Source organism: Abramis brama (assembly GCF_963993115.1).
Source record: "Abramis brama genome assembly, chromosome: 12".
NCBI classification, from domain to species: domain Eukaryota; kingdom Metazoa; phylum Chordata; class Actinopteri; order Cypriniformes; family Leuciscidae; genus Abramis; species Abramis brama.
This window is the reverse complement of record NC_139974.1, coordinates 38,076,868-38,092,138: the sequence shown is the minus strand read 5'-3', so window position 1 is coordinate 38,092,138 and position 15,271 is coordinate 38,076,868. Positions and strand designations below refer to the sequence as shown.

At 37.3% G+C, this 15,271-nt stretch overlaps 1 protein-coding gene across 2 annotated transcripts; it reads right to left on the bottom strand.

The window, feature by feature from the left end:
- Nucleotides 1-9: 9 nt before the first annotated feature.
- On the bottom strand, nucleotides 10-14,860 carry cap1 (CAP, adenylate cyclase-associated protein 1 (yeast)). 2 transcript variants are annotated; one of them, XR_014608474.1, is made up of 13 exons: nucleotides 14,714-14,860; nucleotides 10,801-10,918; nucleotides 10,190-10,290; nucleotides 10,019-10,096; nucleotides 9,364-9,507; nucleotides 7,423-7,508; nucleotides 7,236-7,341; nucleotides 7,000-7,159; nucleotides 3,861-4,033; nucleotides 2,965-3,635; nucleotides 2,506-2,758; nucleotides 2,081-2,224; nucleotides 10-1,168 (listed from the first exon to the last, which is right to left on the bottom strand). XR_014608474.1 is itself a non-coding variant. In XM_084131317.1 (13 exons), the coding sequence occupies exons 2-13, from the start codon at nucleotides 10,907-10,909 to the stop codon at nucleotides 1,085-1,087; spliced, it is 1,392 nt and encodes a 463-aa protein (XP_083987443.1). In that variant the 5' UTR covers nucleotides 10,910-10,918; nucleotides 14,714-14,860; the 3' UTR covers nucleotides 10-1,084. The 2 variants fall into 2 exon arrangements, 1 of the variants encoding a protein (XP_083987443.1); XM_084131317.1 differs by having other exon boundaries at nucleotides 2,506-2,588; nucleotides 3,512-3,635.
- Nucleotides 14,861-15,271: the final 411 nt, after the last annotated feature.

Here is a 15,271-nt window from a genome sequence, read left to right as displayed (position 1 = left end):
ACACAGAAAAAAAGTGATGTTATTTATTGCAACAGTTTTAATGATGTTTGTTCTCCAGTACTATTTCTCAGAGCAAAAAGACAAATGATACAAAATAAATTCCATACACATGACCTCAATATTATGGAAAGTAAAGATTAAGAGGTTGGAATTAAGGTCTAAACTGGTTAAAGCATGTGATGAGAGCAAAGAGGTGGGACACGATTCATGTAAAGCCAGCATTTGTACAGAAAGATATCAGACACGGACTGTACCATGAGCGTCCGAACATTAGGCTGTGTGTCTTTTCTGCCTCTCCAGTTTGTGCCAAAAACAATTTCCAAACCTTTCCATCACAAACCATGGAATGTTAATTTATTTACATTACAGGGAATGTTGCATGTGCTCTGGAATACAAGATGAAATAAAGAGGGAAAAGAGAATTTTTCTAAAGCAACTATAGTTTTTCAATGACACGATTGGAATTAAAACTGTGATTCTGCAAGTTACTCAAGATGCCAATTCACCCTCTAAATAAGATTTGACTAATTATCCCTTGGAATTTTTTTATTTATTTTTTTAAATAAAAGTTACAGTAAATGTCTGTGTTGGTGGTCAGAAGAGGGACATTTGTGTGCTTCATATCTGAATTGCATATGTCAAAAAGAAAACGCAGTGACCCTCCCCCCAATACTTGCCCCCTGACTAGAAAATGCAAAATGGAAAAAAAAAGAGAATCAAAAATACAAAACACAATTATGATAACATGACTTGATTCCTCTTGTTGGCCATTCATGTGTTATTTTATATGGCTGCAAGACAAAAACAAAACATGAAAACACCCCAACTGTTGGCAATCGATTTCAAGTGCTAATGTTTTTAAATCAATGGAATAGAGGAGAATGATGCCCTGCCATTGACTGAGCAAGTGTTTCTGGTAAGCGAGTAGTCATGTCACTAGCTGAGGGAAGATGTGATTGCCGCTGTGATTGGCTGATAGGAGAGTTGACCTGGTTGGCATTCCATTCTACTTTGTAGTTTAAGCTCATTGGTCAGTCAGGTAGGACACTGCAATGGGGGCGGTCTCTCGCACAGGTTTGGTCCTTTATCCGGCAATCTCGGTTGCTGTGGTGACCAGCTTGCTGCCATCCCAGATGGTTTTGAACTGTTCAGGGACTGGGATCTCAGTCTTGAAAGAAAAATGGAGAGAAACAAAAATTAGCGCTTTCAGTCCACTAATTAATCGCACATTTTTATTCTAACATTAAATTTTTTTTGTAATAATTTTACATTTATTTCACTAAAGACAATTTATTTTCAATATTTTAATTGCCTTTAATATAGCAGCTGGGCCGGTTCAGATTTATACTTGGTTGTTTTTGATCCATGCAACCTTATAAACAGTGCTTTAATATTTGGGTAGGAAATATATAGAAATTGATTACTGTTAGACATACCTAAAAATCTTAAAAACAATCACATGTAAAATAATACTGCACAGTAACTGTATAAATGAAATACAGATGAATTCTTATTAAAGCTACAAACGTTATTCAGTGAAGTGATTTTCTCTTTTTCTTTTGTTCTTTGATGAACATCATCTGACTGTATCAGGTTTATTAGGCTGCAGTCACTTTAAGCCCTGACACACACATTCGATTTTCTCTTAACTCTTGATGTTCATTTAAGACTTAACTCATTTAAAGCTTGATGTTGTTGCCTTATGACTGTGCTTATGAGGATTCTCTGCAAAAACGGGCATTTTGACATAATTTTGTGTGTTTTTGTCCGTTCAAGACGCGAAAGAACTCAAATTGGCACTGGCATGCTGATGGTGAGGTGGCTTTATGTGTGTGTTGGATGTGTGTTTCACAAACAGCGCACCTGTACAGAATTGCCTTCTTATCGCATTTGAATGGTTTAAAAGCACTTAAACGAATGAGAGCATGTTCATATACCGTTACACTAGACAAAGGGTGCCAGGAAAAACAGATGTTGCGCTATACATTTTTAACATGTCAAACAAAATCAAAATCACAAAAATGAATGTGATGATTTTAACAGCTGTCAGGAAATGTTTATAATTCATATCTTCGCTTACATATTCTCCATCTTTGTTGGGCACCAGCACGTTCATCTCTGAGCTCTTAGCGCTGATGATTTCACATGCCAGAGAGTCTTTGCTCAGGTACACATGGCAGCCATCTGTCTTGTTGATGGAGATGGTTGGCACTTTACCCATAACCTGGAAATCAAGAGGAGAAGAATGATTCATAAATGCAAAACAGGAGTGCTAAGAAAAGAAAACGGGCAATGCTACTACTTTCAATTACAAGATATGTAGATGTTTAAGGGAATTACATTTAAGACCATTTTAAGTAAAAAAAAAAAAAAAAATTAAAAAAAGTTATTCTCTATATCAGTGTCACCGTTTCTGAACTCCCTCAAACACTTTAACACTGTGGATACTCTGTATTCAAGGACATGTATAGAACGAGGAGAGTAATGAAGCACAAACATACACACCTGGATCTTAACATCCCTGCAGTTGATCACCTCAATAATACCCACAACATCGTCAAAGACAAGGCCCATTTTCTTACAGTTATCTGCAGAGAAAACAGCAACAAACTTATATCTAAACTTTCTACTTTTTCATTTGTTAACATTAGTTACCACATGAACTAACAGTGAACAATACTTCTACAGCATTTATTAATCTTAAACGGAATATTTACTAATACATTTTTAAAACATTTTTTTTTTTAATATTTATAGGCTGATTTATATATTTGAAGTGGAGAAGAGCATCTTAGTCTAGCATTTGTAGTCAAGTCATAGTCAATCCTGTTTTAAATAGCCTGTGTGAAGCACTTCATCTTTTATTACATGAGATTTTGGCCAAATTACAGAAAAAAATGAGCGCCCACATAGCTACAATAAATCTTATAACCCGTAAGTTGATGAAAATGTAATGCGATGCACTTAAATGCAGCAATTCTAATGATGGATAAAACATGCGTGTCTTATATTTGCTGATTGAAAACCTTGTAACTCCATTTGAGCTTGATATTGGTGAAATGTTAATAATATAATGACGCATGCAAGTGTCTGGCTATATATAAAGCCACAATATCAACTTTAACACAGTGTTTAATTATGCATACAGTGTTTTTTTCATTTCCTGAAAAGTAGTGGTTTTGGGCATATGAGTTTTCCGCATGACAGTGACGATACGCAAAGCATGCCAGCCTAACCCAGATATTTGTAAATGTAGTCACAGCAGGAAATGGTCACACTGGAAATTGGAGGAAATTGATTTGTTAGAGTTGCAAAAAGTCCCATAACTTAGGGCTGCACGATTATGACAAAAATCATAATTGTCGATTAAAAATCTGTCATTTAGGTTTGGTACAACCTGAGGGTGAGTAAATGATGACAATTATCATTTTTGGGTGACCTATCCTTTAATGTTAGTTAATAAAAGTGTAAAATGTGAGCAATGGAGGAACTGCTGGTAGTGTGTACAGACCTACAATAATGGAGTTGATCTTCCCCTTCACCTGTAAAGTGCTGTTGTTGCACTTAAAGGCATAAACCACCTGTTTCAGTTCTGTGTCACTGATCACAAGGCCCTGGGCACCTTCCTGGTTTTCCTACAGGCAAAAAACCAAAGAGAGGATCGCATACAAAGTTAAATGAACTGGCCAAACAGTGTCATGTCTTCACATATTTAGTTTATGTCAGCACTAACACATTACATCTTTTTTTAGCATCTTTTCGTATAAACAGCCGAGATGGAAAATACCTTTCAAAATGGCGTTTCCAAAAATAGTCTCAGCTGCATACACAGACTATAACAGGCATACTGACTCACTCACCACTTTCCATTTCTTGCCGTCCAGCTCCAGCACTGGGGGAAGAGTGCGGGCCGGGCTGGCAGCTGCCGTGGGCCGAGAAGCGACGGGTTTGGGCCCAGAAGGCAAAGGACCTGTTTTGGATTTGAGCGTAGGATTCTTGTGGGTCTTCTGGTCATCAGACACATGCTTCAGTCCTTACAGGGAGTTAAAAGACATAGGGATATTAAAGAGAAGTCTTCAATAAATTCCACACCCTGAACTGTTATTTTATTTTGCATTATTATTATTAATAGTGTGATTTTTGTTTTTCAATCTTCATGTGTTTTTTCCTCTCTTAATTCAGCCATTTTTCATCGACAAACAAGGGACATTTGACTTTTGTGTTTTTGCTGATCAATCGTGACAATTTTTTTTATTGCAATGATTGTATGGGCAGGGATGGGAACAGTATATTGTATACTAGAAAATAGACTAGAGGTTTTTCGCATTTCGTGGAAAGAGAGCACAACTGCGTACAGAAAGGCCTTAACTGCTAGATCTGCTTATTTTTCGACCCTCTTAACCCTCTGGGGACGGATTGGGCGGTACCGCCCAAAATGGCATCCTTTTACAAATGTGTAATTATCTTAAAAACTATTAATGATAGAGAGATGCGGTCTTTTTTGCCGTCTTCCTCAGATTCCGCTGAAAACAATGGTATATGGTATACACACTTCCTTGTTGCGTAATACCACTGCGTATAAGGCCAATGAAATCGATGTTGTTAGGAATATTCCACACGCAAAGACCAATGGAAAAATTGCCGCTGGGAGGAATATTTTTCTTACCCAATCAGAAGAAGGTTACCATGACTTATTCTAGCTAATCAGAGGACTCTGTAGCCTTCAAGGGGTGGTACTATAGTAAGTGATATGATGCAAACAGCCGCGTCGAGTGGAGAAGGAGACAGAGAGCGAACGGAGCAGCGTATTGCACATAGAGATTTAAATATGAGAGAGAGACAGAACGATTATAATATTTATATTAGCAATATTTAATATTTATAGCATATTAGCAATTCTAGCATTATTATTTTATTGTTTTAGCACTTGTATGATGGCAAGCAGTAAAAGATTTACCTCAGAACAAGCTCTGGAACAATTACTGGAAAGTGACGAGGAGAAATCCGAAGCTGACAGCTTTTTGAAAAAACGCTGTATATAAAGTTAATTATTGCATTGTTCTTTACACTTTTGATTGAACAATTACAAATATCTGTCTAGCAAAAGGTTTGAAAAATATATTTTTTGTTCAAAAACTGTTCACTGTTGTGTGAGGTGTGATTTTCAGTAATAAATGACTAAAATAAAATTTTTGTTTTTGAAATTCTCTAGTTTATTGTACATTTTTTACTCATACTTCCTTTATAAACACATTACATGCATTCTTATGTTAGCTTAGGGTCTTCTGAATCCATAGATACCAAACACATGGTGTTTCATCTCCATTACATATGGTTTATAAGCCCAAATGTAAAAATAGAGAAAACGGACCAAAAAGGGCTTAGTCCCCAGAGGGTTAAAAAGAAAACGAATACAACCCTAGGTATTTATTTGACACAGTGGCTAAATTAACGAGAAATACTGCTTCAACTCCAGACGTTTCCAAACAGCACAGCAGTAATGACTTTATGAACTTCTTTACTTGCAAGATTGATCATTTTAGAGAGAAAATTATAACTATGCAACTGTCTACAACAGTGTCACATCAGGCAGTGCATTGCAGTGTCCCTGAGGAAAAAAATCCATTCATTCGTTGCTATAGGAGAAGAATAATTATGGTCCAGTATGGAGTACCACAAGGCTCAGTACTAGGACCGTTGCTTTTCACCATTAGGAGATATCATTAGGAAGCATGGCATTAGCTTTCACTGTTACGCTTATGATACTCAGCTCTATATTTTTTCGCGCCCTGAAGAAACTTACCAATTCACAAAATTAACGGAACGCATAGCTGATATAAATTTTGTTTTGGATGACTAGTAATTTCCTACAACTTAATTCTGAAAAAAACAGATATTCTAATTATTGGTCTAAAAACCTCCGCACCTAATAACCTAGAAGTACTAACCTTAGGAACCTGGGTGTTTGATACCAATCTTTCATTTGAAAGCCATGTTTCTATATCTAAAGAACTTAGAACTGTTGATGGACCCCATTGACTTCTATAGTATTTTTCCCCCTACTATGGAAGTCAGTGGGGTCCATCAACTCTCTAGTTACCGACATTCTTCAAAATATCTTCCTTTGTGTTTAGCAGAAGAAAGAAATTCATACAAGTTTGAAACTACTTGAGGGTGAGTAAATGATAGAATTTTCATTTTTTAGTGAACTATTCCTTTTAGGCCCCATCCGCACTACTGCGTTTAGTTTAGAAACGGGAGAATTTAAAACGAATACGATCTCCGTCCACACCAGCGTTTTAGCTGCATATTAGAATTGATCTCCGTCCACATTAAAGCGACTGAAAACACGGATCACGTGACCATTCACCAACACTGGGCATGCGCGTGCCGGTGTAAACCTAGAGACTTTCAAACATAGACTGTAAAAAAATGCTTTCAAAAATGTCATTTATTAATATGTATTTGTGTCAAAATGACATATAAACATCTTTTCCTATTCTATTTTGCCTGGAAACGCTTCCAACACGCGTGTCGCATGAAAAATAGGCTAAACTTCTCCGTTTTAGGTCTTCATTTTTGCCGTTTTAGTCTGGACGGGAGGTGCAAACGTAGCAAAAGGTCTCCGTTTCTAAACGAAAACGCAGTAGTGTGGATGGGGCCTTAGTGTCACTTCATGGCAAAAAGGTCACTGACCCCTGCCCTAGAGCCTCATGGACATGAACAAGCGAGGGCCACAGGACCATATCGTTAGGAACAAGCCCTAACTTTGCCCTTTTTGCTGTGAAGGCTGCAATGACCTTTTCACATACACTGATGCTCCCATTACAGTGCATCAAGTGGAACAATCTGCATCATTTCCAATCAATCAAAAGGACGGTTTAATGTTTTAGCGATGATCCTTCCATCATTTAAACTGCAATAAATGTGCCACTGAATGTTTTGTGGCTCTACTGGAGCCGCTTTAGTACCACATCAAGTCAAGGATCCATGTAATACCTTTAGTGATATCAGCTCCCTTGTTGAGAGAGGCGAAGAGAGCGTTGCGAGAGACTGCTCCAGAGTCTCCACCTGAAGACTTTTCACCGAAGTCCATGGGGGGTGGAGGGCCGGGGGGAGGCGGAGCCGGAGCACCACCAGAGGCCGAAGCTACGGGACCCTGTAAAACAAAAACAATTAAACCTTATATTCTGAACCACGTGGGACAAACTGAAACACACGAGAATGAGACTCACAGTCTTGCTCCAGCTCAATCCAGTGGTGTGGTGCTGCTTGATGTAGGCCTGCAGCTCGGTCCAAATGGACACATAGGCATTGACCCAATCCACATGCATCTTATCTCTGAAAATAAGAAAATGAAAAATGACCGATGTGCCATTTAGCTTCTGTACAAGTTTCTTCACACCACAGACAGACACATACTTCTCCTTGTAATCCTTGAGCACACGGTTGGTGTAAAACATGGCTGCGTCCTGCATGTCCTTCACAAAGGGGCCTGGCTTTGGGGCCTAAAAAAGAAATAGTGACAAAAAGAGCATATCAATATTTTTTTTATCATTTTGCATAATAACATTTCTTTGAAATTACTTTGATACCACTGCATGCATCCTTGAAAAAACATATCATCGCTGTCAGGCGGAAACCTTGCATCACCATATTTCTCCCCCACATAAATCCTTACTATTGGTCACCCTTTGCATCGAGCTGTGAGTTTTGCAAATAATTAACAAATGAAAAGTATTAAAAAGAGCTTGTGACTAAACCTCGTAACTCCATTGGATCCTCAAACTGTCAGTCAAACCTCATAACTCCACCCACCTCTATCATGAATGAAGTGACACACATTTTGGAGCATCTCAGCTAGTTTGCAATGCAAGGGTAAATAAACAACTGGTTGTTTAAATAAGTACAGAAACACATATACATACATAAAAAAATAAAAAAAAATAAAAAAAAATATATATATATATATACATACATACATACATACATATACATATATATATATATATATATATATATATATATATATATATATATATATATATATACATACATACATACATACATACACATATACACACATATATATATATATATATATATATATATATATATATATATATATATATATATATATATTTTTTTTTTTTTTTTTTTAATATTTATAGGCTGATTTATATATTTGAAGAGTGGAGAAGAGCATCTTAGTCTAGCATTTGTAGTCAAGTCATAGTCAATCCTGTTTTAAATAGCCTGTGTGAAGCACTTCATCTTTTATTACATGAGATTTTGGCCAAATTACAGAAAAAACTGAGCGCCCACATAGCTACAATAAATCTTATAACCCGTAAGTTGATGAAAATGTAATGCGATGCACTTAAATGCAGCAATTCTAATGACGGATAAAACATGCGTGTCTTATATTTGCTGATTGAAAACCTTGTAACTCCATTTGAGCTTGATATTGGTGAAATGTTAATAATATAATGACGCATGCAAGTGTCTGGCTATATATAAAGCCACAATATCAACTTTAACACAGTGTTTAATTATGCATACAGTGTTTTTTTCATTTCCTGAAAAGTAGTGGTTTTGGGCATATGAGTTTTCCGCATGACAGTGACGATACGCAAAGCATGCCAGCCTAACCCAGATATTTGTAAATGTAGTCACAGCAGGAAATGGTCACACTGGAAATTGGAGGAAATTGATTTGTTAGAGTTGCAAAAAGTCCCATAACTTAGGGCTGCACGATTATGACAAAAATCATAATTGTCGATTATTCCCTTGAAATTGTAATTGCGATTATTAACTACGATTATCATAATTTACATTGAAGCGGGTCTGCTTACATCGACATGTTTCTACAGTGGCCCTAAGCGGACAAACGCGTTTCGTCACTATGTTGTTCTTCGTGCAAATAAGCTAGCTAAAGTCAGCGAATAAAACACTGACACAACGAACAACAAGTAACAATAATATTCGCAATAACATCGTTTTACTAAATAATTAAGTAAACCTAATTTCTTAATTTATCTTTAAGAAACCTCATTGATTAACTGGCTACTCTCTGCTGTCTCAGACGACGACATCACTTCCTGTCAGCCACCGTAACTTGTTGGTTGCAATTCCCAAACTCACCACTAGATGCCACTAAAAATTACACACTGCACCTTTAAAATAAGCTATAGAAAGACAAACAAAAACACATCTTAAGCACACAGAATAATGTAAGTGAACTTTTTTTTTTGTAATTGCGCCTTTAAATGATTACATAATCGTGGCATCCATAATTGTAATCACGATTACAAATTCGATTAATTGTGCAACCCTACCATACACCGACAGCACCAGACTTACCATGGCGACCCAGCCGAGGGCAGGAACGCTCTCGCTGACCGCAGAGAGGTGGTTGAAGAGGGGAGAGGAGCGGTTCTTCTCTCTGAACGCCTGCACCTCCTGGATCACTTTAGACACGGGGGCCAGCAGAGGGGCCAGGGCGGACTATATCAGAGGAAGAGATGCACAGAAAGATGGCAAGATGAGAAAATGTTGCAAAAATAGTAAACAATGTTGGTGTGAAAGATACACTACTGTTCAAAAGCTTGGCATCAGCAATAATTAAACCGATCATTAAGCAAGGATGCATTAATTTGTGACAGTAAAGACATTTATTATGTAAATAAAAGCTGTTCTTTTCACTTTTTTTATTCATCAAGGAGTATTTAAAATGTTTCAGTTTCCACAAAAATATGAAGCAGCCCAACCGTTTTTAATAATCATAAATGTTTATTGAGCGGCAAATCATTATATTAGAATGATTTCTGAAGGATCATGTGACACTGAAGACTGGAGTAATAAAGTGATTGCAGGAATAATGACATTTAAATGATATTTAAAAAATATTTATAAATTGAGATAGTTCACTGGTTTTAATGTATTTTAATCAATTAAAAGCAGCATTGTTGATAGACATTCAAACGTACAACATTTCTAGCGGTAACCTCATACTTACATCAGAAGGTTTCTGAGAACGGGAGGCAGTGACCAGAAGCTGTCTCTGACAGGAAAAGGCCTGCTTCATCATCTCAGCCTGTGACACCGAACAAAGGATAAGGAACATTGCGTGGACTCTTTATCAATGTGTGCCAGTGTTCAGGAATAATGACAGTGCAGGATTACATACATGCTTCTGAACGTCTCCCCCGATCTTCTGACTGAGGGCAGCGTACTGAGCCACAGGGCCAGAGATCAGAGCGTCATAGGCTTCGACATACGCCGACACCGCTGAAGAGACGACAAACAAGAGCAAAATTACACCATGACTTTCAACAACAAGCACTTTGTCTGTCCATGACATTGCCACAATGGTAGAGTTTCACTTAAGCCCAAAGTGTCCTTCAGCCAATGTCCATGTGACGTAATTTTCATGATCAGGAGGGTCCACACCAATTTTTGCATTTGTGCGGATGTTCAACATATATACAATTCTGAGAAAATGTAGATTGAAATGTTTTTTGATGTTTTGTTAGAAAAGTAATAGTACATCCATCTTCAACGAGCTGCATTATTGGAGGCTTTTTTTCCTTGGTCGAACATTATTAAAGTTAGAGCTTATTTAGAGATATCAGCCGAATGGTTTAGTGCAGGCGCTAATGGATCCAAGGTTGTATCTCGTAAATTACCCCACTAATAATGCCCAGAATGGTACCAAACTTGTACCGTAGTACAGTGGTTGTGTACTCATAAAACGAGGCATTGGAAAGCAGTGGTTATCTTCAGACAGGACTGGTTTACCTCCAGATCCAGCAGCAGGGCCGCTTACTCCGCCTCCACCCCCAGACATGGACTCCAGACGGCCCACGGCCACCTCCAAACGCTGCACTAGACCCGCTAGCTCTGCCATACCTGCTCACTGAGAGAGAGAGAGAGAGAGAGAGAGAGAGAGAGAGAGAGAGAGAGAGAGAGAGAGAGAGAGAGAGAGAGAGAGAGAGAGAGAGAGAGAGAGAGAGAGAGAGAGAGAGAGAGAGAGAGAGAGAGAGAGAGAGAGAGAGAGAGAGAGAGAGAGAGAGAGAGAGAGAGAGAGAGAGAGAGAGAGAGAGAGAGAGAGAGAGAGAGAGAGAGAGACGAACAATGATTACAGAATCACAGCAAGCATGAAAGTCGCAATAAAACAGAACAAATGAAATGAACAAATCTTTTCTTAAAAAGCAGGGCTGGGACTTGGCAGATCTGAATGAAAAAGCTTGCAGTTGATTATAAGAAAGGGTGGGGTTTAAGTGGACAAAATCATTGGAGAAGTCTGGCAATACGTCGTTACACCAGAAGATCAAGGTTCGATTTTGAACGAGAATATGAGCTCAAATTTTAAAAATAGGCCTGTTGTTATCAACCAACTGACTGTGTTATTTTGATTAAATTGTGCCATTTAAATTTAAATCACATTCTGCAAATAAATAAATAAATAAATAAATAAATAAATATAACACTGTTATGAAGTACACAAGGATAGTCAAAGGTCTTCCTTCAAATGATTTCAGGTTAAAAAAATAAAAACAAGTATTAGGCTTACACTTTAAATGCAATAAACGATTTTTGTTTTGTTCAGTATTTATGACAATTTATCGTCAGCAAAAAATTCATGATTGTGGCAGGCCAGTTAAAAAAAACCCAATAATTTAAACGTACGGATGCATTGCTCACAATAAGAAACTGGGGTGAATTTTAATTTCATTTTATGCCAATTTTCAAGAATCTTGTTGTATTCTGACTTCAGCATTTTATTTATTCTCATTTATAGTAAAATCAACAAAAACAGCACCAGAGCACATAAACACTGAACGCATGCATGGATGCACAATGTGCCGAGCCTGGAGAGAATGCAGGACGTGCCGTAACATGTTGTCCCGCAAGAATGCAACAGGAAGAAAAAAAATCTGTAATTAAGGAAAAAATGTAGCTAAACCTACAATACAAAAAAAAAAAAAAAGGAGGAAGTAGATCTTGTTTGCCTTCTCAGGGCAACTTCCACAGGGCAAGTCCCTCTTTACTGCCCCTTCACATGCACACACACTAACATTACGTAACTGATACACGAATCTGGCTCACTGACTCACTCCCTTCACCTGAATGCTCTTCTGGGAAAAGCACAGGTATCCATATATGAGCACCTGCTTCTAATGAGAGCATGCAGCAAATCCTGAGGGAAATCTTCGAACTCCTTCAGGAATCACAAATTTCCCAAGACTGCATTACAACTGTAATACTAAACTATTAAAGGTGAGCAAGTTCATGTCTGATACATTACATGGCACTAGTATAGAAAATACAATATGAAAGAGTAAAGTTTGAGTAAGTTAGTCAACATTTACTCTTATAATAATAACAGATTCAATCAGCTGTGGCTGTTTTCAGGCAAGTGGAATTAAAAAAAACATTTTAATCACACAGAACTGAAATCACAGAAGTACATTCACCTTAAAGATAGTGATTATGGCATAAGTCAACGAGCAGAGTCAAACTAGAGTCAAATTTTCTTTTTCTCCACATTGTAAGAAAATATTTACATTCAAATTAGAGTAGTCAAATGTCATTGCCTCAGGTAAACAATTTCAGAGTGTCCTCTCGCCCTAAAAACCAGACTGAGGAGAAGCCAACGATTATTGCAGAAACTGCAGCATACAGATGTGGGAAAAGATTTAGAGATGATCTTAACTACTTATAAATCTCAGTTTGAAATTAACTTTTACTCACAAGGCTACTAAATTTTAAAGTTCAGCCTTTCATAATTTTTACAAGCCAAAACAAAAACATCAGAAATAAAAAAAATATACTTAAAAGCAGTGATTTTTATAAATGTGGTTTATTAAATCAATATTCAATTATAAAATCTTTATTAAATTAAAGTGATAGTTCACCCAAAACTGTTGATTGGCCCCACTGACTTCTATAGTATAGTAAAGTATATGGAAGTTAATGGTTACAAACATTCTTCAAAATAACTTTTGGTTTGGAACAACTTGAGGGTGAGTAAAATGATGAAATGCTGAACTATTCCTTTAATTTCAAACCCAGCTTGTAATGGTTAAAAACAAGACTAAAAGCAATAGTTTATGTGGTTCAATACAGAAGCATTACATCACACCTGCTTTAAATTCTGTAGGCAACACCCTAAAAGTAAACATATCAAAACAAGATATTAAACTACAGTAAATTCAAAGGCAAGACTGAAACGGCAAGCATGTGGGTGTAAGCTGCTCTTCTGGACATAAAAACAGGTCATTTATGCTTCAGGACTAGTCAAACTAGGCCATACATCACATCCATTCTCGGCACAGCGCAAGATGAGATGTGCCATTTATTAAACAAACACACACACGACAAGACCAATAGTCTACTGGGGGTTTTGACACGCAATCAAGCCATTAATATGATTGTAATAGGACACGAAGCAAGAAACAAGCCAAGAGATTTGATGTGATTTGATTTGATTTGAATGAATAATCAGGCCAGCCGGCACAACACGGCCGCGCGCTCAGTCAGACAATACTGGGCGATTGTTTATAGAAAATATGAAGACGGAAACAATTTACGATCGCGAATCGCTACGAGCTTGTGTTCATATTTCCTGCACTTTACACCCGCCCCACTTCCTACATTTGCGGTGTAGCGATTTTCAGTGTTCTTTTGAGTCGGATCTTTACAATGAATCAGTTGAACCGAGTCTAAAAATTATAATTGAACTGAATCAACTGTCAAACGATTTTCTAATCAACATCTCACCACCTACACCCGAGAATAATGAATGATCTGTGACACGATGAACAAGGTGAATACTACTAGAAATGTAACAAATAAAACGTATGGATCTATGTTTACACCTTGATTGACCATTTTCACCATTTCTGAATTTCTCATAAGCGGAAGTAGTCATATTTGGGTAAACTTCTTATAATAGAGGTGAATAAGAGACTACATTAAATATTTTTTTGTGTTCCCATTTGCTCAAATAGCAAAAGAAAAACTCCACAATAGTGTCTTCACAACTTTAAAAAGAGAAAAAAAAAAAAATAGAGATTGATAACAGCAGTCAGAAAGGAGAAAGATGTTAATTTGACCGTCTCTCCCACAGCCGCTGTATTAGAAGCGAAACTATTTCTTTGTAATTTGATGCAAAGGTAATATAAAATTAATTATAGTATTATAAATGGACTTACTTTTTTTAAAAAATTATTAAAAATATAAGAAACTGCAGGATTTACGATGATGATGACCGTTAAAACGCTTCATCACAGTCTGTGAAAACTATCCACACATTCGAAAAGCGTTATATTGGAACACTATGACGTAATGACGCAAAAGAACCGCCGAATTGTTTTTGAACCGGTTCTTGAAACGTACTGTTCGAATGAACCGATTCGCAGAGATGAGTCGGACTTCCCATCACTGAGCTCTGCAAGATCAGGAACTTTTCCAACCGACGCATTTAGACTGCAGTTAAGAAATCTGCACACATGCAAATATATTATAAATCGCGTTTTATTGATAAGGCCTAATGCCACTGTGAGAATGTATCGCTTTTAAGAGCATTATGCGCGAGCGATGCCCGTTTCAGTTGTCATGATTTGCGCAGAGACGATTTCCGCCGGCAAGTCGCTTAACACAGATATCTAATCAATATAAGACAATGCATTCCGCCTTTTCTCCTTACCTTTAACGTCTGAGAAATGTTAAGGTGGTCCTGGCTTTAATCTTTGATGTTGAATGGGTGTGTTAGGGCTCCCCGTCTGCGTTGTCTTCCTGTATGAGCGTGTTGAAGTTCCCAGCTGTCACCGCGCGCCGTTTCCGCCCAAACTCCACCAACAGATCCACTTCCTTATAAGGACAAAGGAGAGAGAGAGAGAGAGAACGAGTGTGTTAGAAAGTGCTGCAAAAGAGTAAAACAGGAACAGGAAGACTTAAGACTGAGTACGAATATCAATTTTGTTTTATTGATTTCACTAAATCTAGGTAATTATATGTAGCATTAATAAAAGGTATTTCCTCAATCTACCATGTAAGACGTGACAATTATGTAATAATGAAAGTGCTTATTTTCTTAGTTTTTCCTCTTTCTAACTGGCAGGTTTGAAGCAGTCTATGGTTAGACTTTTTTTTTTATTTGATTTTATACAGTCTATGGTTTGAAGTCTTGGCCAAAATTATTTGTGGAGCTGGAGAGGAAGAGACTTGTTGCCAGAACAGGAAGTGTGGATGTCACAATCTTGAT